The following is a 23,547-nucleotide window of genomic DNA, read 5'->3' on the forward strand; positions in this document are numbered from 1 at the left end:
GTGCAATTTTGAATAGTGAGCAAGCTCAAGTGTTATGATCGCAGCAATGTCATTGGATATTAGCCTCCCACATGGGGTCCTTGGATCTTACTTTTAAACTCTGGACATTTGTATAGAGAGGGCAACAGGTTTCCACCAACTGCCAGAAGAGCACGTTATATTAAAAAGAAAATATAAGCCTGCAGGTGTGCTTAACATGGATATTGATGCAGTTATAACACTGAGAGCACCAAGGAGCGATCAGTTTTCTTCTATAAGGTTCAGATCCAATTCTGTACAGTCTCTTTCAAAAACAATCTTTTGTCCTCCATCTGCAGGCCTCCTTTCGTCTTCCTCTTCCTCACTTTCACTGAGCGGCCCGATGCTGGCTCTTCCCAGAAACTCTGCCGGAGAGAAAGCTGAACGTCGTTCCACCTGTGAGGTCACTGGAATCAAACCGCTACCTGGTCCATATGCAGGGCTCTCACGATTACCAATCTAAGCAGGAAAAACCATGTGCATCATGATCATCATGTTACTATTTTTATAGACAAAAATAATTACTGTCTTGCGTCCTTGCATCAAATAATAAGTGATAAAGATAAAGTGGTAAAACATAAGTGATGAGATAAAAGCAAAAAAAGAAAAAAAAAAAAAGATCACAAAAGGTCTCAAAGAGAAGGCTACATTTAAGGAAAGTAGTGAACTTGATTGCTCACCAATACTATTAGCCTCCGTCACAGAGGTACTGTAACACTGATGGACCACCTTCCTTGCTCACCTGTGTCATCTTGCTGAAGTCGAGGACTGGCCTTGGGTAGGGCAGAACATCTGGGTCATGGCGCCTCTTTAAGCGAGGTTTGCGCATGTCACAGGGCTGCGAGTGGCAACGTGGCAAAGCAGGGTGGAGGCCACGCCTAGATGAGGATGGTGTGCTGCAGGCTGAAGTAGGAGACGGAGACAGCGCTGGGTGCTCCAAGTCAGAACGGCCATATTTCAAGGCTGAACCTGCACAGGGTTGGGGGGGCAAGGGCACCGTAGGAGATTTCTGAATGTGTACAGGGGAGAGGGAGAAGCGACGCTGCAGCACATAGTGTGAGGTCAGCGGGGCCGGTGAAGAAGAGCACGAAGAAGGCGTAGCAAAGGATGCAGAACACGCTCCTTTCAGTGTATCGCAGGGGTCCCATGGGAAGCCCCATGATATCAGGGAGTCAGACGATAGCGCTAAGCTAAAGAAGGTAGGACTAGCAGATGAGTGTACGGAGGAAGAGGGGAAGGAGGAACTAGGACCACAAAGTGGCAAAGAGCTGGCTCCAGAGCCTGAACTAGATGCTCCACCACTGTGACAGCTACGTTTCACCGGGGTCCAAACCCTTGATGCGCTGGGATGCCAGGTGGTGCGGCACTGAGACAGATCCTCTGGAACAGAGAGGGACCGGCAGTGGCGTTTTGGAGGTGGCGGAGGTGAACTTTGGAAAGCCTTGAAGGGACGTTCTGGTCTCTGGAGTGATTCTCCAGATTGAGAAGTAGGCCATAGTGAATCAAGTCCACAGGAGTCATCCAAAACACTGGCAACAGATGATGGATGTGTAGTTGAGGTGTAGCTCTCTGAAAATGCCAAAAAGATAAACATGAGGCCAATTTCCCCACTGGTCACAAATGTTGCTCTTAACTCACTAAACTTGCCTTGTGTTGTTTTATGAGCACTCCACGAGACAGTGGGACTGGAGCCCACTGTAGGTAATGACTGTAACAAACAGAATGACTTGTTTTCAAAATCAGAAGTGAGAAAACCAAGTCAATGAAACAAAATCAGTTTGAAGGACAAGACTTTGTTCCATCTAAACCATCCAACTCACCACATTCACACTGAATGAGAAGGCCTTGTGATAGGGTTCTTCTAAACTCTGCTTACGAAGTTGCTCTGTTATAAGAGTCACCATATTTGTAGCTATGATCCAGGGAGAGACATGGAGATGAGGAGATTTACCAAGGGCAGTGAAAGTGTCATTAGTCAGAGTTCTGGCGTGGTTTGTGGCGTCCCCTCTACACCTCAACCAGCCAGACTGACCAGGTTCCTCACTTTGCCACCAACATCTTTATGCAACCTAGAGAGGCAGGTGAGAATAGATTGAAACAAATTAAATAAGTGGTTAGACAAACTGCAGAGAAATCAAACTAGTTTAGTCATTGTGGGGCAGAGGGTACTTTCTAATGTTTGTTTTTCTGTTTGGGAAAGCCCACAGCAAGAGGAACAGAAAAGCTGCACACCAAACACTGACCACAGGTCTATGTGAACCAAGCTAGGGCTTATAAGTTGCCCTTTCATTCATGCAGGAGCAGAAGTTTATGCTCACTAAGGCGAGAATCACACATGGACATGAGGTGACCCTGAACAAAGCAGCACGTCACATTTCATCAAATTAAGTTCATATTGTCATTCCAAATGGGACTCCAAAGAAAATTTTATTTCGAAGGAGATGCAGACTACAACTCAAGTGAAAACTTTTGCAATCAAGTCAGTAGGGTCCAATAAACTGAAATGACAAAAGTTGTGAGTAGTAAAGAATGGAAGGGGGAGGGAAAGACTAAAAGGGAAAGGATGGAGGGGGAAGTGTGTGAAAAATGAATGGGACAGGGGCTGGAAGCATACCATAGTATCTTTGTAAAGGGGACAAAAGAATAGTGACCAGGTCTCAAGGACTTACTTGAGGCCAAACCAAATACAGTCCTGAACTACTCTACTTGTAATCAAAAACTAAAAAAAAAAAAAAAAAAAAACATTAGTTACTGAATGCACAAACACCTGAAGATTCCCCTGCAGTAGCCCATGTATGGAATCCCAGGAAGTCTATTACTCAGTGCTGTACATCTCAAATTGAAAGTAAAAGACACAGAATGACCGTTGCATTAAAATGTAACATGACCCATTAGCCTTTGGACTTCTGTTTATTAAAAGAATGTGTAGAGCACATGTAGGGTGGAAAACCCCCCTTCAAAAAAACCAAATATTAATCTAGCAACTTTGAGGCCCTTTGATGGCATTTATATTTCAGCTCACTTAAGAGACTTTCGTTCAATCACTGTTGAGTCAAGATGTGGCCTCCAGGGCCTTCCTCCTCCTTGTGGCAAACAGTGCATTTGCTAGCCTAGTTCCACATGCCACAAGACATTATTTAAGGGGCACAAGACCAAGCTTTTTCCACTGTCATGTCCTGAACACAATCAAGAGCTGTCAAGTAACTAGTATAAAACTTTAGCATCACTTTTCAGTGTGACTAGCAAACATACATTCGATCAGCATAAGAAAAAAAATATAGGACGCTGTCGAAATGACAAGAAACCTCTAGCACAGCCACCTTGATAAAATAGCTTTGACTTAAGGACACTGTATTTAAAAAAACAAAATTAAAAAAAAATATTTAAAAAATGGAAAACAAGCGAGTTTAACACAGTGTTGCGCAGCTTACTCAAACCACGTTTCTGCCCATCAGCTAAAATTCATGAACTGCAATCCAGCTGTTGTTCGTTACAATGTAACACATTAAAATAATGCTAAACTTACAGGATCGATAGGATTCCGATTATAGCCGGTGAGCAAGGTGGTATGTGGTAAGCTAGCTCACGAACACGATGCAGCCAGTGAAGCACCAAGTTGTCAGCTAGCTCATAGGATAAATGCACTAAAATTACTAGCGTCAGTTTATTACAATAGATCTGATTGCGACCGGTTAGAGGCTTGTCATTCCAGTCGGTTATAGCTACGTTTTGTAAGGCCAGTATGAAAATTTGCGTTCCTAAATTTAACGCTAACCCAACAGTCTATGTCTAAATCACTTGTAGCGTTAGCTTGGTCAGGCAGCTTGGTTGCAAGCTAGCATGCTACAGCTGTCTTGATGTATTACCTGCATTCAGGCGTTCCTAAGCAACCAAAGCTGCGCAGCGAGTGCACCGGGTGGCGAGCAGATTAACTGAGTATTTATAGCTTCTGGACGATACCAATTGAGAGGGTGTTTTTGTCACATGCCTTTACAACTGGTGATTCAAGAGATGCTTAAATGAGGTTTAGACATACCAAAAATGTATAACGTTTACTATTGTTTTTTTCTGTTGTTTTGGAGGAAATTAAACTGAACTCACAGCAAAACACATTGCAATTATTTTACGAGCTTCTGTCACTTTGACCGTCCCACAGTGACACCGTTCTGCGTAATTTCAAATCTTCCTGTCTAACAATAAAGGCAAATGTATTTTATAATATAGGTCGAATAATAAAATATTTATTAAATTTAGATACCCTACCTTACCTGTGACAGGGGAAAAGAAAAGTTAAAACTACAAAGTGTTTGAACTTAGTGGGAAGTGAACTCAGCTCTGCCACCGACGCATGCGTATTGGGTCAGTTAGCGAAACAGTTTTCCATAAGTTTCTAGTCAATAGCTGTTATAGTTTATGGCATTGTATTTGTATCTGTATTTGGTATACGTGAAATTAAAAGAGCCAGAGATTAAGTTGTCATGGCGCAAGAAGAACTTCGGAAAGAAGAAACTCTTGCAATGAGGAATAGGCTAATCGGGTATGTAAGATGAAACTTGGTGTTTTCTTGGTGCTTGCTCACAGGCTTATTGTGCATATAGTGCAAATGACACGTATTGATTTCTTTGATTACAGACAGTCATGTAAACTGTTTTATTCAGAAGACCCGGTGAAAATAGTAAGAGCACGAGGACAGTATCTATTTGACGAAAATGGCAAACGCTATTTGGACTGTATCAGTAACGTCCAACATGGTAAAACATTATCATCCAGTCTCAAGTCCGTTTTTTCTAACCAATTAAAAAAATACAGTGTATTACACTTCTGCCACCTAGTGGCAGGACGTTTTAACGCCCTTACTGACATGTTGTATGTATGTTTTTCTAAGTGGGTCATTGTCACCCCGCCATCACAAAGGCTGCAGCAGCTCAAATGGACGTCCTGAACACAAATTCAAGATTCCTGCATGACAACATAGTCCTGTATGCTGACCGCCTGGCTGCTACCCTCCCCCAGAAACTGTGTGTCTTCTACTTTGTTAACTCTGGGTGAGTATTCTGTTGCACGCTCATACTCCTTAAAAAAAGCATTCTCTAAAGTACAATTACATCTTTTTTTTCCTGATAGTTCAGAGGCCAATGATCTTGCCCTACGCTTGGCATGTCAGTACACCCAACATGAAGATGTCGTAGTTCTTGACCAGTAAGTATTTTGCTCCATTGCAGCCCTTTCACCCCTGCAATTACGCGTGCTTTTCAGTTATAATGAGCTCTCCTTCTACACTAGTGCATACCATGGGCATCTAATGTCTCTCATCGACATTAGCCCTTACAAGTTCCGGAAACTGGCGGGACAGAAAGAATGGGTTCATGTGGTGTGTAAATTTAGAAACCTATTATCACAAAAACTGCTGCCCAGCAATAGACTCCTGCTGATCTCAAAGAACATGTTCTTTCATCCTCCCAGGCACCTCTACCAGACACATACAGAGGCATATACAGAGAAGATCACCCCAACCCAGGCCAAGCATATGCTGATACAGTAAAAGACCTTATAGAGGATGTTCACAAAAAAGGCCGTAAGGTACACTATAACCCAGTTCCATGCAGGCTCAATAAAATCTCTACTACACACGCTCAGAACAGTGCTAATAATAAGCACATTACACTTATAGTGCATATTTATTATCTGTTTTTCTTTAGATCTCAGCCTTCTTTGCTGAATCCCTGCCCAGTGTTGGTGGACAAATAATCTTGCCCCAAGGATACTTTCCTAAAGTTGCAGAGTGAGTAATTCTTCAGTTATCTGGTTGTTTTTGCTCAGCTGGTTGTACAACAATGAAAGTGTGGTGCCTCCTCGTCGTATTCTCCACAGATATGTGCGCTCAGCTGGTGGCGTGTTTGTGGCAGATGAAGTCCAGACAGGTTTTGGGCGTGTGGGACATCATTTCTGGGCTTTTCAGCTTCAGGGAGACGATTTCTGCCCAGACATTGTGACCATGGGCAAACCGATGGGCAATGGGCATCCCCTGGCATGCGTAGCAACCACTGCAGAGATAGCTGGAGCTTTTACAGCCAACGGAGTGGAGTACTTCAATACGGTGACTATACAGAAACCTTAATGTAGCATAAATTAATGCCCGATCTCCACACACAACCAGGTATTTGATAATAATAGCTATTTTACCATTTTACCATTAATATTAAAATGACATTAAGAGAGAAATGTCATTTTAAGACTTAAAACGTACATTTCACTCACAGTTCCTGTGTTACTTTTAAATATAATGCTTTTATGCATATTCTAAAGATAAATCACTCATTTTACTCTCCAACTTCATGCAGTTCGGCGGGACTCCAGTTTCATGTGCAGTTGGCCTAGCAGTCCTTGATGTGATCGTGGAGGAAGACTTAAGAGGAAATGCTGTGAGGGTCGGAGCCCACCTAAAAGATTTGCTCACAAAACTGAAAGCACGACATGAAATAATTGGAGATGTCAGGTAAGGATGCTATGTCAGCGGTATCCTGCAGTTCATAGCACTTAAAAAATAACTAATTGAGCTGCCGTATAATGAAGTCCAGTGACTCTACTAATTAAAGCTTGCCTACAGACATGTCCATGTTTACAGTGCCTCGTTGACATCTCACTTTTATTTGCAGGTGTGGTGTTTTGATCTTACTTAATCTAAAAATGTTCAATTATTCAAATGTATAGAAATTGTCCTCCATACCCTATTATACATATATTTGGTAGTGTTTACCCTTTGCAGTATAAAAAGCTAGATATGAATGACAAAAATCTCAGATTTTCAGACATGGACTGCAAACCGCTGCTAACGTGAATACTTAACATGTAAATATATTTGACAAGTATGCTAATTCTTTCATAATTCCAATAAAAGGCCATGTCTTTATTTCTGTAGAGGTGTTGGACTATTTTTGGGAATTGAGTTGGTGATTGACAGAGAGAAGAAGACTCCTGCCACAGAAGCTGCAGCGCATGTGGTCAAGAGGTGAGGGACTGCAGTGCAACATATTAGTTATCAGTTAGTTTTTACATTTTATGTTTTTTTAAAAAAAGCTTACTCCCCAGTGCTGTTCTGTGATTGGAGTTTGTCCTCTTTATATCAGGTTGAAGGAGGAGGATCAAATATGTGTCAGTACTGATGGCCCATGGGAGAACGTCTTGAAGTTTAAGCCTCCCATGTGCTTCGGCATGGAGAATGCAGAGCTGGTGGTGCAATGTATTGATCGCATCCTTACAGGTTAGCTGACTAACATTGTAAACAAGGTTATATGCATGCTATCTACTCAGTCCATAAAAACCTCAACACCAAAATATAACCATTTCATTTTTTTCAGACATGAAAGCCAGTGACCTCAAACTGGAAAAGGAAGACATCTAAGGTTTGTCAAACCTGTAGAAAACATTTTAATTGCATCAGACAGAGTCAGGTGGTCACATTCATAATATTTAGAGGTAGAGATTAAAATCTGTTCTTGAGGCTCCAGTAGACCAAACAGCTTCACAGAACATGTTGCCTCTTCCACTCAACACAGACTACTGTGGGGGTTCACTTTAGAGAAGTTTGACTTCTATCTGGAAATTAATAATTCAGAGAATATCAAAGCGGTGACAGTGAATTTTAAATAACTGTACTGCTGGATCAGCGTCGTCATTCGTTTCAAACTATGCCCATTTAAAGTGAAATATCAATGCAAATGTTTTAGTCATTCTCATTTTCAACAGATCATACCAGTCACCTCTCTGATGACACCCCACAGACTGGAGGTAAACACTACAAGCCACAACATATCATTGCCACCTGGGAAATGTAGTCTACCAGAAGATGACATTTTAAAATTCCACACTTTTATAATACAAAATAAATAAATTAAAGAAAATATTGACAAATAAACTTTTTTTTTTTTTTTAACTGTAATCCTGGTTCTTGTATCATTTTTCTGCTGACAGCAGTTCACATAATCAGCTGTGACTTAACACTGATTGGCAACATGTTCTTAATACACAGCATGGTAGAGTTAAGCACTTACCAGACAACTATAACTCCCGGACACATTCACAAAAATTGCTCAAGTATTGCAGTTTAACATCTAGTGGGGTGGGTGTTACACTCAGCAAGTTATCCTGCAGGTAGTGAAGCCCTCTCCCACAGCTTCCCATGGAGATGTTAACATTACTTGAGACGAAACAAGCAAGCCAGTTAACAGTACAAAAACATTTAACGTTAACTTTACAAATAATAACAGAAAGATCCATGTGTAATATAAACCAAAAGTTTATTTCTACCAATTTGCCAAAGACACTAGAGGAATGAATTTCCAGTGAGAGAGGGAATACCCTCTTACATTTAACAGGCTTGCGTTCAGTTGAATAACACTAGTAAAGCCACTTAAAAATTGCAGACATGATGGGGGAAGAATCTCCTTAAAAGCCAAAATAACAAAAACAACAACAACAACAAAAAAAACAAAACCAAATAATTGCTGGTTGTCTTTGTCTACAAGGCCTTCTGCAAATATTTATTTGACACTCTTACAAAGAACCCTTTGATTAGTATAAATCCCTTTTTTTTTTTTTTTTAACCTCACCCCACATCTGAAGCCATGCAACTCACATCCAACACTCAGCATGGGAGAACAACAAAATCTATAAACACCAAAACAAAATAAACAAAAAAAAAAAAAAAAAAAATTTGTTTTATTCGCGAGCTTTAAAAGCTCTTGCTCATCTGTAAATCCAGTAGACATGTAAAAATACAACCATACAATACATTAGATTCAAAAAGGTACCAAAAAGTACAGTAAAAATAACACTTCCATCACTGGAAATGTAAATGGACACAAAAAAAACAAAACAAAAAACAATATAAAATAAAAAGTGGAAAAGTGACATTTGCTTCCCCAGTTCCTCACTTGATCTGTACAAATGGAGCATGAGTCCAAATTTTCTGCCAACTCCAAAGGAAAAGCCAGAGCCCATGTTCGCTGTAGTCAGACCATGGATCTCTTTTTCTTATTTACTTTAGACCTTGAGAGAAAAACACGGTGCTTAACGTTACTGAGAATAAACCAAATGCGGCATGCAGTTACACAAAGACAGACAGGTGCATGAATGAGTTTGACTGGTCAGTGATGGACAGACACACTTTTTGGACGGGGGCAGGGGCTGGGAAGGGAGGGGGACACGACCTCTAGCTGTTACACCTAGCACTTTGGTGAAAGGTGAAACAGTCCTTTATTCCCGCTTTCAACCACCACAAACTCGACGCGTACTGATCAAACAGTCGCAGTACAGGTTCATCTAAAGATGGCCGACAGGTGGAATGAATCCATCTCTAATGATCACAGACCCCACAAGGCGGCCTACCCTAACCCCACAACAATGCTGGAATGGACTTAGAGTAGATGGAGATCTCTGGGGTCAGAAGGCACTAATGGTTACAGCTATGTTCTCATACTACCACGGATGATGCAGAAATGCATACCTGCACTATGTGTGATCAGTATGGCTTGTAGCTACTCTGGTGCCCTCCACGTCTTGGAGTTTTCCCATAGCTTGTATTGCCCTGGTCTGGAGGACAAGAGAAAAAGGGACTGAGTTCTTCTGTACAAAAAGGAGGACCAAGAAAATAAAGTTTCTCTCATTCTGTTTCTTTTCCCTGGGGCCACTTATCGCTTACTGTAATCGTAGCCACCCCCATAGCCGTAATAACCAGCAGAGTAGTCATAGCCACCATAGCCACCATATCCGTAGCCTTGCTGTCCATAACCATAGCCCTGGTTGTATCCCTGGTTCCAGTAGTTGTTGTAGCCTTGATTCCAGTTCTGGCCCTGGCCTAGAAATAACAAGTAGAAAGCTTTTGTCACAAGTCTCCAGAAACAAATTTAGGCCATGATTGAAATCAAGAGTCTTCTGAAGTGCACACAGATTTCGTGCTTACCTCCACGTCCTCGCCCACGTCCACCGTATCCACGGGCACCGTACTGCTGCTGCAGGTAGACCTCTTTGGGCTGCGCGATTTTAATTTCACACTACAATGTCACACAAAGAGCATCGTGTTAAACGTTTGCAAAGACTTATAAATCTGGCTAACTAAATTTCAGCCGGCAAGCTTGCTGTGCCATTACCTTGCTACCACCGACATTGTGGTACTTCTTCTCCATGACTTTCTTCACCGAAGCCTCTTCTTTGTACGTGATGAATACGAATCCCCTCCTCTTCTCTGTCTTTGGGTCCTGCGGAAGCTCTATGGTGTCAATCTACAAACAAAGAAATCAGAGTTTTGTAGCAGCCACCTCCAATATACCCACTTAATTCCATTAGATGCTGACAGGTGCTTCTAATGTACCTCTCCAAAGGTCCCAAAGTACTCCTCAATGACCTCCTTTGAAGTATCAGGGTTGAGTCCGCCCACAAAGATTTTCTTTACTGGATCCTTCTTCATGGCCATGGCTTTCTTGGGGTCAATCTGTCTCCCATCTAGCCTGTGCTCCTTCTGTTCAAGAACCTATTAGACAAAGAAAAAACAAACACATGTAAAATTGCCCACATTGTGAAAATATGCCTCACGTGTCCACATAATTACATAACTTACCTTTTCTACGCTGGCTGCGTCTTTAAACAGAATGAAACCAAAGCCTCTTGACCGGCCTGTCTGCTGGTCCATTTTGATGGTGCAGTCTGTCACTTCGCCAAATTTAGAGAAGTAGTCTTTAAGATCCTTCTTGCTTGTGTCCCAGCTGAGACCGCCAACAAACATTTTCCTGAGCACAGGAGAAGGGACACTGTTAGCAGCAGCAGCTGCAGGCACCCCCCCACTAACAAGCTTCACACAGTAGTGGTAGTGGGTAGAACCAGGGGTGTAGATATACAGGCTGTCCCAAAACATCTGGTGACCCAGTAATGTAGGGGGGTAGGTAGGTAGCACTTGCTTTAGCTTTTAGCCGTTAGCCATCTTTCAAGGCCGGTTTAATAAAGTGAGAAATCCCCATGGTAGAGGCACAGCACCCACCCCGTATCTGCTGCTTTTCTAAGCAACTATATATTAGATTTAATCTTTACAGTGGCGCCCATCCCCCCCTCTCCGCGCTGCACATGGCGCCAACAAAAGGCCGGTTGAACAAAGAGCCGTGGCAAACCGCTAGCGCTCATTAGGGACGCCTGCTTCCTTCACAGATTCACAGCAGGCCTCTTAAACTCACCCGGCATCCTCCTCGCCCTTGCTGGCGTCGATCTGGCCTCCTTCCGTGCCGCCGTTTTGCGAATTGTCGTCGTCCTCGGGCCCTGCGTCCTCTCCGCAGTCATTCGCGGCGGCGCCGTCGTCGTCGTCGTTCCCCTCCTCAGTGAGGCCGGCTCCGTTAAAATCATCGTCGACTTCGTGGCCGTTTTCCGATGTTTCCATGTACTGTTGCTCTGACTCAGACATTTTGCACAATTATACCTAAGTCCCCCAACACAAACAAGATAGAGTAAGGAATTAGTGATACAGTTGTGGGGGTTATATAATGTGTCATGCCGTGCATGCCTCGCCATTTCCATGGTGCCAATACGTGCTTTTCCCACCATTTTGGCCGGCGCGATCGCGTTCCCTGCATTCAGAGAGCCCCGCTTATTACCGAGTGCCGGGAAATGGCCACAGAGTTACGTTCACTTACACATCACAGTAACCAAACTGCATCTTTAGCGCATTACTGCCAAGGGCAAATATTAGAAAAGTTGTACACATATGTATCGCGCTGATAAACCGAGCCGGGACTATGCAACTCAAATTCGCAGTTACGTAATGCCGAGGCCGATACGGCCGCAATATCAGTCTACAGTTTTAATAACTACAAAAATTACCTGCACGTACCCCAAAAAACAACTGTTTAAAAAATAGATAGATTACAAGAATCGCATTACTTACGTGACAATATAATGAGAAAAACTAATCAGGCTAATGAAATACAGAAACGTACTTACTAATCACACAACCGGAGAGCTCTCTTCAAGATGGATTCTCCCACACGACGGCAACTCGTGGTTGGTTTTCTAGAACCAGCAGGAGAAAAAAACGACCTTTTTGCGCAGAAGCCCTCTGATTGGAAAATCTCTGCTGCCATTCACGGCACCGACCAATGGCATGTAAGACAGTTTTTTTCTGTTTTTCTACAAAAGATGTTCACGCCTCGAGAACTCAGGAAGGAACTCAGAGTACTTTCAGAATGGTGTGTTCACTGCTCGGTAATTTCAGCTCCACTCAAGGAACTTGGTCTGAAAATTACCAGTGAAGTTTTCATTATTAATAAAAAAAAAAAATCATAAAGTGACGTCATCAAGTTATATCCATATTCATAGAGTGCGAGATATAGGTAAAACAGCTCAGATAAAGTAACAAAACACACTGGCACAGTAATCCATTAATAATCTATTTTTTCCTTATTGATTATTTAAATAGGGAAGTAGCCCTGAACCTTCACTCAGTTTAATTCTTTTGCTCTCACCTGTGAAGACTTGTGAAGGAGGCTTAGAAAACACAACAGGGCCCAAACTACAAAATCCAAACCACTGACCAGCGGTAAAAAATTAGAAGGTCAAACTGAAGTTAAAAGAAAAGTAAAAAGATGAACCACCGCTGTTCTTAAACAGTTTGATGATGAGAGAAGGATTAACCTCCACCGGAGTGATGGAAAGCCCAATATACGGAGAAAGAAGGGATCTGCTTATCTGTGAAGCACAGTGGCGGTTGTGGCATGAGAGGTTTTGGCCATCACCAGATCTTTACCCAGCTGAACATTTCAACTCATGAAGAAAAGACTGAAAGGACAAACCCTGAAAAAGGTGCTGAAAAAGAACCCTGGAGAGACATAACTAATGAAGAGACTACTAATGAACTAATGAAGAAATAAGAAATATGATGAAGTCTATGGGTCATAGAATTGATGTAGTTATATATATTCTATGTTTTAAAAAAAACACATTTAGATGCCAGTAACGGCAATAAAAAAAAATGAAACTGATCTCTCTTCTCAAATTCATCTTTTGGTTTCACACTCAAATGTCTTCAGTGCACAGTAAAAGCTAATTGATTGGCTTGAGGTTGTAATACACACAATTGTATATGTATAATCAGATACAAAAGCATTGAAGTGTGTTGACAGAACTCATAATTTTCTGTCATTCTTTTTCTAAATCCTTTTACCAGAAATATGTGTGTGATAAAAGGATATACACTTGGGTTATAATGCTTCAGTCCATTTATTTAAGAAAAAAATATATCCTGAGCTAGTCATAAGCACTTGTGTTTACAGTATAAGCAGCTTTCTGTATACCTGGTGAGTTAGGAACAAACAGAGTCACACACTGCAGAACAAAATGTTCACAGCTGGGTAACTGCAATCATCCGTTTCCAACAATCTTAGCATATAAATGTAGGAAATGGTATTGGAAGTACCCTCTTACTGAATAAGCAGACCCAAATGCACAAATAAGTTATTATTTTCACTAATAGTGAATCAATCTGAGTGGAGCAACAGCAACAGAACTGACTCAAAATCAAATATTGCTTGACTGTGTTTATTGTGTTATGGTGTGTTGATACCTGTGCATTCCTGTATTATCCTTTTGTGTTGCACATTTCGATGTTTTTTTCTTCGCTACCTAGCCTGACCTGTCTCCCCAATGTGATGTTTGTATTGTATGTACGGTCGGCAAGGTCTGTCATCTCGGTTGTGAGCAAAAGACCTGCAACTGACAAATAAAGGTTATCTCATCTCATCATCATCAAAATCAAATAAAGTTATTGAGTGTTTTGTCAACAAGTAACATTCTGATCTCAGCTGGGTTCATACAGTCGACCCAGGTTATCGGATGGATTCAGTGCAACCATGTTCACTACTTCAAAATGCACTCTTTTTAAACAGCGTCATTTGCAGACCCTATAAAATTGTTTGTCCTGTTATTTGGTGCTGCCAAATATTTACTCTGCTGTCTACTGCCTTGTCGACCAGCAGTGTTACCTGCTGGGTTGGAGATGGAGTGGCTCTTCGACATTAAACAGTCACCAATAGTATTATTGCCAATAATACTGAATACTTTCTTTCCCCCTTCCAAGTCAGATGGTGCACTGTTTTGTACGGAGGATAAAAGAAATATTTAACATGGCCACTTTTACCTAAAAGTAACTTTCATATCCTTCCAACAAAGTCAAGTTCACTCACAATGAGACTTCTTTAAATATCTCAAGGTAAAAAATGACATAAGATCACACACGAGTGACTTTGAAAGTGCAGCACCAGACACACGTATTTTCCCAGCTAGGGCTAAAACCACTGCAACTCAATGGGAAGTAGACCTAGGTTAACAATTATCAGAGGATATATGGGACATAAGTTTGAAAAATATACTTTGTCACAACACTGTATGTTCAATTAGTGCCAAACCTGCTGTAAAATAGTTTAAGGAGCTGCCCAAATCAAATTATTCAAAGATTAAATTACAGAGAATATTTCCAGACCTTTCATCCCAGCGTGATAAAGTTAGGTTCATAAGTAATCGCCACCATAGATTTAAAAACACAGACACACAAGATTCAAATTACAGTGCAACTTTATTTCAGGGAGTTAGGCAAAAGTGTTGCATGACCCTTCAGGAATGACAGCCAATTGTACACGCAGTCCCCCATTTTCAGAGGCTCAAAGGTAAATGGACAAACTAACACAACTTTACATTGAATTGTTCTTAATGCTTAGAAAGTGCTTTGAGAGTTCAAACCTTACTACAAGCAGTAAGAAAGTGCTTTCTTTCTTTTATGAAAGCTTAATTCAACCAAACACTTTTGTTTGCCTTTAATGAGAAAATAACCTACTCTACCTCCTGAGCCACAGCCATTTTTGATGCATTTAGTTAAAGGTTAAGAAGTTGTGTCTATATTTAAGTGATAAGAAGACTTTTAACTTTCATCCATCCATCCATTTTTCTAACCCAAATTCTGGGGCTTAGGTAAGAGGTGAAGTACAACCTAGTCAGATCACCAGTCTATTGCTGATTTATGCCAGAAAGCAAACAGATGCTTACGACTGAAAATATGATTTATTTCATTATAGCGTTGAACAGATTCATTTCTCAGTCAAAAAGAAAGACATTAAACTCTGTGCTCGTTGCTCCTTTTTCCCCACTGTTTGCCTCTCATTGCTCCTCTTCCACAACGACTGCTTCACATATTTGAGGTTGGTCTGGGTTGTTTTGGATGAGCCAGTCTGCAAGCCAAATCTATCAGGAGCAAACATACAATCCCCATGTTCACAAAGCTCTAAACAGCTGGCTAATGACTGAACACGTATAGCTTCTAATACTTACAATGGGGTTGAGTGGCTTGTTCATGCAGAGCTCAGTGAGCCCGCGTAGCAGAACTGGGTTTATATACCTGCTCAGGTATTCTTCATTTTCTTCTCTTGAGGGTAAGGGTTCAATTATAGCTGCATAAAAAACACACAGGTCAAAGAATGAAAAGCATTCAAAACACTTGCATATGCACAAGATCTCTATGTATAGAAGATTATGTGTGGGTGTGCAAATTACTTACAGTTTGGGAACATGAATTTGATCTCCCTTACAGCTGCTTGAAATGAATCGCTTCCATGAAGGGCATTTTGTAGCTCAGAAGTGCCATATTTTGCTCTAAGGCTGAAGAAAAGTACAGCATTCTTTATTTGTACATCTGCGTATGAGTTTTAACAGAGCTGACCTTTAACCCATACCTTTGATAAAAGTAATATACCAAGCCTTGATGATGGGTCAGTCAAAGGACACGGTGAACTAAAATTCTGAGGCTGAGATCCAGAATTACAATCAAACACTGTAAGTTATATACAAGTCAAATTTATATTAAAAAAATGCCATGTAAATAATACACATTATTACTGTTATTCATTTGTCTGAGTCCAAGGATGGGGCAGGTTTGCAGAGAAATATTCAAGTGCTTTTACACCAAAGTGTGAGCATGCTGCACAGTATACTGTATATTGTGTAATAATGTCAGTCTTTGATTTTCTTCTATTCTATTCAAAATCTAATTACACCCCACTTTTCATTATCCCAAGCAATGACACTGACCACTCTGGATGGGTTTCTCTGGCCTTGGCACTGTTGACAGGTCCTATGATGGACTTCCAGTGGGCGATAGCATTGTCGCATGCTAGCATCAAGGCAACGATGGGGCCAGAGCTCATGAAGGCCGTCAAGCTGGGGAAGAAATGCTTTCCATACTCCTCTGCGTAGAAATCACTGCATTGCTCTGGACTTAGCAGCAGCTTCCGCTTCTAATGCAGGGATTAAATATTGGATATGACAGAGAAAGCACATATGGTGGTGAACACAGTCATGATTTATCTCTAACCACATCAGATACAGTAGATCAGTTTAATTTCAGTAGGCTGGTATTCTGAGGCTATTTGCTATTTGCATATGCATACTTCAATTGCTTTTACCATGTGCAAAAATAGTTTGTCCTGTCATATTTAATCAGCCAATCACGTCACAGCAGCTCAATGCATTTAGGCATGTATGCATAGTCATAGATCTTCTGAAGTATAAACTGAGCATCATAATTTGGCATAAACAACACGAAAGCATGGATCCATCCTGCTTTGTATCTATGGTTCAGGATGGTGGTGGTGGTGTAATAGTGTGGGGTACATTTTCTTGGCACACTTCAGGTACCAGATGTACGATCGATTTATGACACAGTATACCCATCTTCTGATGGCTGCTTCCAGCAAGACAACGCGCCATGTCACAAAGCTAAAATCATCTCAAACTGGAATGTTTCCGACAACCATGCTATGAAACATTCAGGTGGTTCTGAGGGAAAAGGGGATCCAGGTTTACTAGAAATAAAGTGCCCAGTGATTGTATTATCAACTATTGTTTGTTATTATTGTTGTTAAGTTATTGTCTTCGTCCCATCACCCCCAGCCAGTTGCATCAGATGTCTACCCCTGCCTGAGTCTGATTCTGCTACAGGCTTCTTCCTGTTAAAAGGTAGTTTTCCCTCCCACTGTTGCCAAATGCTTGCTCAAAGAAGGACGTTTGATTGTAGGGTCTTTACCATAGAGAATAAAACACCTTGAGGTTACTGCTGTTGAGATTTGACGCTGTATAAAATAGAATTGCATTGGATATTAATGCCCTTTATTGGAAAACCTTTGCGCTACTGATATCTGCAAAGGAAGAAAATCTATTACTTTTAAAAGGGGCATTTATATGAACGAAGATATCACACTTCTTATAATAGAAAATAGATAAATTATTTCCTCAAAAATCCTCAGCTGGATAGCCTCGTCCCTGACACAACAAAGTGCACCCCACAGTTCTCATCTTGTAATTTACCAACGTAAGAAACTTTAACATACCTGCAGGATGGTGAAGCCCGACTTGAGGATAATATTCTCTATCTCCGCAGCTTTGTCGATGGCATCTGGTTTAATAATGGCCAGTGTTCTTTCCACATAAATACGAAGAGGTGAACTTTCATCCATCTCCTCTCGCTCGCTAACATCAAATCAGACAGACGCTTGTAACGTTTATCTTTATGATATTAATTTACTTAATATTAATAACAGCTGGCAATGAAGAGTTTGAGTAGCCTCATTATAAAAATGTTTTTTTTTTAAAGCGAAACTGCGATTACTCGTTCAATTAAACCACTGACCCACCTTCTGGATGTGTATGTCTGTTGCTAGGATGCACGTGTACGGCACCGCATGCAGGACAATTCTTACGATGTAAAAACTCGCGAATTCAAAGGTTCAATAAATATTTGTCCCCCTTCGTCAAAAAAGTATCAGCTTCTCTTAAATCTGTTTAGTTACATAAAATCTTGCCAAATATCTCAGGGTATAGTAAGAATCACAATAAACATGATGTGAGAGATTATGTTATAGCTCAGTGAAGAAACCTTTTCGTGGATAGCTGTACTTGTATGCCCCCTTTTTGCGTGGCAATAACTATTAACAGTGTTATTCCAGCAGCAGATCTGATAATCAGACTTTTTTCGTGACTCGAAGATTTTGCAAACCAAAGTAATTTAAATATGGAGGACTGTCACATTGGGGTACACAGTATAAGGGGGCACCTTACCACCCTGGTTTAACTACCAGGATGACAGTGAAAATACTTTAAAGCAACACTTAAATATTACTAAAGTAGACATTAATGCTTTTCAAAGGGCATTTAATTGACTATTTGAGGACTTTTGCTGCACATATTTAAAGTTGAGCCTCTTTGTATACAGATCACATCAAACCTTCATACTCTGTAGCATTGCTGCTCTGTGACCTGCTTCTCTCTCTTGACTCAGGGAGTAGGAACAGTAGACCTGACCCTTCATATATTTGAAATCTTATTCGTAAAACAGATACAGAGATAAGAGGCTTTTATCATTCAGGGAGCATCTGTAACATGATCTGAAAAGTAACCATTAACTAAAGATATCAATTGAGTAAAAGGTACAAGATCTGAGATCCACAAACTTGCACTTAAATATTATACTAGATCTAATTTTTCCTTCTTAAATCAGACTTAATACTATTAACTTTTCAAGGGATTGCACAGGTCAGCACCCTTGTACCTTTTTGATCTTTTCAACTGGTAAATTCCTTCAAGATCATTGAGGTCTGGGGACCAAATGCTCCTAGCTGTCCATATGTCCAGATTAAAGCACAGAGGAGATTGGCCTTTGCTGTGATTGCTCCTGAAATGTGCAACAAACTCCCTCTTCACATCAGGACCTCCCCAACATTAGACACTTTCATAACCAGTTTAAAAACCCACTTTTATTCGTTGGCTTTTAAACCAGAATGAATTCCATTTTGTTTTATTTCTTACTCAAATTTTCTCATTTTATGCTTCTTTTCTTAAATTTTGTCAATTTCATCTCCTTTGATCATCTTAAATGTACAGCCCTTTGATCAACAGTTGTTTTAAATGTGCTATATGAATAAATTTTACATTAACCAACTTATATGAGAACCACCAATATTATACAATGTTCAGAGCAAGACGGGACACATTCTTTCCAAACAGTCTTTTATTTAAAGTTGCTTCAACGAGGATTTCTTATCGAGTTCCAATGGTGACCTGCCACACTCTGATCAGGTTGTCAGTGTAGCCAGCAAACAGGGTCTGTAAAGAAACCGAGAACATAAAGTCAACGCTCATCAATTTCTGCCGTTTTATAGTCCGATCATATTCAGATAACTGTTTTTAGTGCCCCTCATATTTGCAGGACTGTCACCAGTGGACATCAGAGGTAAAAGTGAATGGGAATAATCACTGGGGGTAAAACACTAAAAGCACCTCTTCTGACAGACATGCTTAATATATGTTTTTCTTACCTGTCCATCAGCAGACCATGCCAGGGAAGTACACTGTGGGGGTTCGGCCTTGCTGTTTGTGCTGATCACTTCCTGTCTCAGCTCGTCCACAATGATCTTGCCCTCCAGATCCTACATGAAAAGAAGAACCAAGAGGTGGTGTGATCACTAACAGGTATAAAACAGTGACTGAAGTTGAGCACCAAAATTTATTATTAAACTAACAAACGAGGTTAGAGCTCAGAAACAGCCTCTGGTTTTCATCATAGAATACAGCTGGCATGTTAGGTTACATCACTGCCCTTTACAACTTTAATTTTTAAACACACAGACCAGAGCGTGAAGCCTTACCCAGATCTTAATGCTGGGTCCAGTGGCAGCACAGAGCCAGTAACGGTTGGGGCTGAAGCAAAGGGCGTTGATCACATCACCGCTGTCCAGGGTGTAGAGGTGCTTGCCTTCATTCAGGTCCCACAGCATGGCCTGGCCATCCTAATGTGGAAGACAGAAGACATCCTTCAGTTCAAACATCTTTGTGTAACATTTAAAGCAAACAGTCACTTTTAAAAATCTTCAGCACTAATGATGATCTCTTTAAGGTGCAGGAATCACTCAGTAACAGCCTCTGGTGTCATCAATATTAAAACAGATGCATGTAAAGAATACATCATAGTTGAAACCTGCAGGCTTTAATTTACTCCTATTAAGTGGAGTAAAAATGATTTAAAAAAAAAAAGACATTCAGTTAAACTCTGCCTTACCTTTCCACCAGATGCACACAGGGAGCCATCAGGAGACACGGTCACTGTGTTCAGGTAGCCAGTGTGACCAATGTGGTTGGTCTTCAGCTTGCAGTTGGCCAGGTTCCACACCTATGAGCAAGGGGCACACTATGTTAGGCCTCCACTGTTATAAGCGCCATCGTGTCAGCCTATCTGAGCTTTGCTCTCATAAATAATTCTCATCACTGAGTTCAGTTAAGCCATGCGAAAAGTTTTTAAATCACTGAGCAAACCACACAACACAAAGTTTCCACAAAGGTAACATACCTTAACCATCTTGTCCCAGCCACAGGAGACGATGATGGGGTTGCTGCTGTTGGGGGAGAAGCGAACACAAGACACCCACTCAGTGTGGCCCTCATCCTGCAAAATAAAGAGCTTTGTGAATTCTCAAAGCCAGATTATGAGTTATGCTGGTATTAAAAACGTCACGTGATGCTATTTGGTTTGTGCCCTCATCAATAGTACTTATCAACGAGATCAGGTAATACATGCAAAATTTGTAATAATCATCGAGCAGACAAACCATATAACAAAGTTTTATTATCTGCCAGATCATTTTATCACAATCAGGCAAACAATGTGGGGAAAATGTAGATGTCAACAATAAAGTGCCATCTAGTTGCTTTACATTAAAGCTAGCATCTTTAACTGTTAAGTGTCTCGTTCAAAATAATATTAAGGCATTAAGAAGTGGCTGATAGCTGCAGGAGAGCATTAGATGGAAGTTCACCTGGATGGTGTACTTGCAGACTCCAAGAGTGTTCCACAGCTTGATGGTCTTGTCCCGGGAGCCAGACACGATCTGGCGGTTATCAGCAGAGAAAGCCACGCTCAAAACATCCTTTGTGTGTCCAACGAATCGGCGGGTGGTGAGACCACTAGGAAGAAAAATATGCAGGCATTTCAGATCAACTAAATTACTGCACACCTTAGCATAACCAATCAATGCATGCCTGCTGCCACTGCATCCAAATACTACTGACGAGTCCAAGGCCTAGACATTAATTTAAGAGCCAGAAAAAAAAATTACTACACCAGTTTTTCTTGTGTCTTTGTTTTACAATGCGAACACTGACACTGAAAAATAAAAAATACAACTCAAGATTTTAAAGCTGTGGATGCACAATCCAGCAAAACTGGACCATCTGCACATTTATTACCATCACTGTTTTCAGCATAGATCTTAGGCAGTGAAATGGTGCACACACCCAAAAGCCAGCTATTTGAGGCCATTCAAGAAACACCAATGTTGCTGCTCAACTGAGTTTTCAGTGATAAAAGAAATGAAAAAAATCAAGGAAAACACAACGGCCAGAGGTGAAGAAAAGGACAAACTATGTGGTTTGGGTTCACAAGTAGTCTGTGAAATCACCAAAGAATGCAGCTACACTTACAGTTTCTTCCATACTACTTGCCCTTAATCAGTTAAGCAAAAAAACCCTCTCGTTTTCTGACTTTGCTCCCACACAGTAACAAAAATCAGCTAAATTATGTTCAAACTTCCATTTCCCCTTGATTTTGTGAGTCCAGTGTGCAAATACAGTAACAGCAGCTGATGGATGTGTGATTTTCTGAGCTCATACTAAGGGTAGAGGGTAGGTGATGGGTTTGACAGAACCTGTGCCTGTCTGAGTACAGACCTTCACCCCATTACCTTTGTGGTGGTTCTGTCTGTGTGAGGTCGATCAGACTGCTGAACAGTCAGTGTGACCTGATCTAGACAACTTAGGCTTTGTTGGTATCAGATCTCATGTACTGATGGCATAGAGAACAATTTGATATTCTGAAACTAACTAAGAAAACACTTCATTTGTAAGACTATTTTTGGCATATAACAGATCTGAGAAACTAGGCCTCTTCAAACTCAAGTGATTCATAAAAAATCAAATGTCATTTAGAAGACTTGGCTTTTCACCTGTACTTCTAAACATCTGCCCAGGGGTAAAGACTCCCTGCACTTACGTGGTGAGATCCCACAGGCGGAGGGTCCCGTCCCAGGCTCCGGACAGGGCAAACTGTCCATCAGAGGAGATCACAACATCACTCACAAAGTGAGAGTGACCCTTCAGGGAACGCTGGGGGATACCGTAGTTGGTTTCATCACGGGTCAGTTTCCACATGATGATGGACTTGTCTGAAAAAAAAGCAACACGTTTTCATGTCTCAACGTCCAATATTCATTCAGGAAACGAATAATTTAAGCATCAGCATGCATCGATTGCTAGCACTACATGCACACCTGTTAAACTTCGGATCCACGGGCTCAGTCTACGAAGGTTAGGAGGGTTTTGTTGCTAAATAATTACATTTATTCAGGTAACTAAACGTGCTATAACCCTCCTAACAAGTATGGACATCAACGGGTCTGTTACAGATCACGACAGATAGCGCTAGCGAGCTTAGCTAACCTGCTTCTTTCCAGCTAGTTAGGACCTTTTTTATGTAAAAGTTTGAGCCCTCTTTATCTAATATTATGTGGTTACTCATGTTTTATCTGCTCCTTACACACCAGTTTAAGTATCTGCCTCACATTACAGCGGCAGCAGCTAGCTTAATAATGCTATCTGAGCCATGTTGGCGCAACCGGCGGGGGAAGCCTCACCTCGGGACGCCGACAGGATCATATCGGGGTACTGGGGCGTAGTGGCGATCTGGGTGACCCATCCACTGTGCCCCTTCAGGGTCCCCCTCACTGTCATCTGCTCGGTCATTTTGGCGAGGTTCGGTGGTGCCTTTTGCAAGGATGGATTCGGATTTTTCAGAGGTCCGGGAAAACCTAGGTCCTCATCGCATCTAGGCACAGAGGAAAAGGAAGTTCAGACCCGGATGCAAAAACTAAGAGGGGGTGAGAGGCCCGCGGAGGATTCTGGGATATGTGAACTTCAGCCCATTACAATTTAGGTGTCATAATAACCAAGAACCAGGAAAGTAGAATAACTCAAAATTTTTATCCTATTCTAGAGAAACTCAAACACAGATTTAATCAGTGGCTCTTAAGAGATTTGTCGTTAAAAGGCAGAGTATTAATAACTAAAGCAGAAGGCATCTCTCGTCTTACATACGCTGCATTGGCATTGCACCTTGATAAAAAGCTTATAAAAGAGGTTGATAAGTTAATTTTCAACTTTATCTGGAAAAATAGGACACACTACATTAAAAAAACAGTTCTTATGAACTCCTATGTCAACGGAGGACTTAATGTGTTAGATTTTAACACTTTAAATAACACATTCAAAATAAATTGGTTGAAGAATCTAATTACTAATCCTACTTCCATTTGGAATGCTATACCTGTGTTCATGTTTTCTAAGTTAGGTGGCACTGAATTTTTCCTTACTTGTAATTTTGATATTGATAAAATCCCGTTAAAG

General features: G+C 41.0%; 5 protein-coding genes across 7 annotated transcripts; 1 reads left to right on the top strand and 4 right to left on the bottom strand.

The window, feature by feature from the left end:
• Positions 1-240: 240 nt before the first annotated feature.
• LOC146638678 (protein FAM53C-like) lies at positions 241-1,922 on the bottom strand. Of its 3 annotated transcripts, none has more exons than XM_085370491.1 (4): positions 1,842-1,922; positions 1,666-1,726; positions 761-1,587; positions 241-477 (listed from the first exon to the last, which is right to left on the bottom strand). In XM_085370491.1, the coding sequence occupies exons 1-4, from the start codon at positions 1,920-1,922 to the stop codon at positions 241-243; spliced, it is 1,206 nt and encodes a 401-aa protein (XP_085226617.1). The 3 variants fall into 3 exon arrangements, with proteins under 3 accessions (XP_085226617.1, XP_085226600.1, XP_085226608.1); XM_085370474.1 differs by having other exon boundaries at positions 1,839-1,922; XM_085370482.1 differs by having other exon boundaries at positions 761-1,583; positions 1,662-1,726; positions 1,839-1,922.
• A 2,488-nt stretch (positions 1,923-4,410) lies between these two features.
• Positions 4,411-7,916, top strand: phykpl (5-phosphohydroxy-L-lysine phospho-lyase). Its single transcript, XM_085362144.1, has 13 exons — positions 4,411-4,555; positions 4,651-4,769; positions 4,904-5,063; positions 5,143-5,217; positions 5,302-5,389; positions 5,482-5,598; positions 5,718-5,800; positions 5,890-6,115; positions 6,360-6,514; positions 6,938-7,027; positions 7,146-7,279; positions 7,377-7,421; positions 7,765-7,916. The coding sequence occupies exons 1-12, from the start codon at positions 4,497-4,499 to the stop codon at positions 7,418-7,420; spliced, it is 1,350 nt and encodes a 449-aa protein (XP_085218270.1). The 5' UTR covers positions 4,411-4,496; the 3' UTR covers position 7,421; positions 7,765-7,916.
• hnrnpaba (heterogeneous nuclear ribonucleoprotein A/Ba) lies at positions 7,416-12,054 on the bottom strand. Its single transcript, XM_085362154.1, has 9 exons — positions 12,001-12,054; positions 11,241-11,479; positions 10,634-10,802; positions 10,388-10,546; positions 10,167-10,298; positions 9,980-10,070; positions 9,719-9,874; positions 9,524-9,609; positions 7,416-9,066 (listed from the first exon to the last, which is right to left on the bottom strand). Exons 2-8 carry the CDS (start codon positions 11,462-11,464, stop codon positions 9,539-9,541), a joined length of 1,002 nt encoding a protein of 333 aa, XP_085218280.1. The 5' UTR covers positions 11,465-11,479; positions 12,001-12,054; the 3' UTR covers positions 7,416-9,066; positions 9,524-9,538.
• Positions 12,055-15,204: 3,150 nt separating this feature from the next.
• On the bottom strand, positions 15,205-17,555 carry nme5 (NME/NM23 family member 5). Its single transcript, XM_085370505.1, has 5 exons — positions 17,430-17,555; positions 16,132-16,337; positions 15,602-15,702; positions 15,376-15,494; positions 15,205-15,288 (listed from the first exon to the last, which is right to left on the bottom strand). The coding sequence occupies exons 1-5, from the start codon at positions 17,553-17,555 to the stop codon at positions 15,205-15,207; spliced, it is 636 nt and encodes a 211-aa protein (XP_085226631.1).
• A 1,512-nt stretch (positions 17,556-19,067) lies between these two features.
• Positions 19,068-22,976, bottom strand: rack1 (receptor for activated C kinase 1). The gene is made up of 8 exons (XM_085370516.1): positions 22,779-22,976; positions 22,139-22,310; positions 20,907-21,054; positions 20,441-20,536; positions 20,153-20,263; positions 19,743-19,883; positions 19,413-19,523; positions 19,068-19,200 (listed from the first exon to the last, which is right to left on the bottom strand). Exons 1-8 carry the CDS (start codon positions 22,885-22,887, stop codon positions 19,135-19,137), a joined length of 954 nt encoding a protein of 317 aa, XP_085226642.1. The 5' UTR covers positions 22,888-22,976; the 3' UTR covers positions 19,068-19,134.
• Positions 22,977-23,547: the final 571 nt, after the last annotated feature.

This window comes from Diplotaxodon limnothrissa, linkage group LG2 (assembly GCF_057381915.1).
Source record: "Diplotaxodon limnothrissa isolate DT_005_m linkage group LG2, D_limnothrissa_male_GT1.1, whole genome shotgun sequence".
In the NCBI taxonomy this organism is placed as follows: Eukaryota; Metazoa; Chordata; class Actinopteri; order Cichliformes; family Cichlidae; genus Diplotaxodon; species Diplotaxodon limnothrissa.

Bases quoted from the DNA above. Each gene is read 5' to 3' on its own strand.
- nme5 (XM_085370505.1), bottom strand. From the start codon at position 17,555: ATGGATGAAAGTTCACCTCTTCGTATTTATGTGGAAAGAACACTGGCC. The intron at 15,703-16,131 runs GTCAGTGTCATT...ACTTTTCTTCAG, and splicing joins AGAGAAACCCATCCAGAGTG to CCTTAGAGCAAAATATGGCA. The intron at 15,495-15,601 runs GTAAGTAATTTG...TTTTTTATGCAG, and splicing joins CAAATTCATGTTCCCAAACT to CTATAATTGAACCCTTACCC.
- hnrnpaba (XM_085362154.1), bottom strand. From the start codon at position 11,464: ATGTCTGAGTCAGAGCAACAGTACATGGAAACATCGGAAAACGGCCAC. The intron at 10,547-10,633 runs GTAAGTTATGTA...TTTGTCTAATAG, and splicing joins ACGCAGCCAGCGTAGAAAAG to GTTCTTGAACAGAAGGAGCA. The intron at 10,299-10,387 runs GTACATTAGAAG...CTTTGTTTGTAG, and splicing joins ACTTTGGGACCTTTGGAGAG to ATTGACACCATAGAGCTTCC.
- phykpl (XM_085362144.1), top strand. From the start codon at position 4,497: ATGGCGCAAGAAGAACTTCGGAAAGAAGAAACTCTTGCAATGAGGAAT. The intron at 4,556-4,650 runs GTATGTAAGATG...CTTTGATTACAG, and splicing joins ATGAGGAATAGGCTAATCGG to ACAGTCATGTAAACTGTTTT. The intron at 6,116-6,359 runs GTGACTATACAG...AACTTCATGCAG, and splicing joins GAGTGGAGTACTTCAATACG to TTCGGCGGGACTCCAGTTTC.
- rack1 (XM_085370516.1), bottom strand. From the start codon at position 22,887: ATGACCGAGCAGATGACAGTGAGGGGGACCCTGAAGGGGCACAGTGGA. The intron at 20,537-20,906 runs GTGAACTTCCAT...TTTATTTTGCAG, and splicing joins TCTGCAAGTACACCATCCAG to GATGAGGGCCACACTGAGTG. The intron at 19,884-20,152 runs GTAAGGCAGAGT...CTTCCACATTAG, and splicing joins TGTGTGCATCTGGTGGAAAG to GATGGCCAGGCCATGCTGTG.
- LOC146638678 (XM_085370474.1), bottom strand. From the start codon at position 1,922: ATGGTGACTCTTATAACAGAGCAACTTCGTAAGCAGAGTTTAGAAGAA. The intron at 1,727-1,838 runs GTGAGTTGGATG...TGTTTGTTACAG, and splicing joins TCTCATTCAGTGTGAATGTG to TCATTACCTACAGTGGGCTC. The intron at 1,588-1,665 runs GCAAGTTTAGTG...TGGCATTTTCAG, and splicing joins TGCTCATAAAACAACACAAG to AGAGCTACACCTCAACTACA.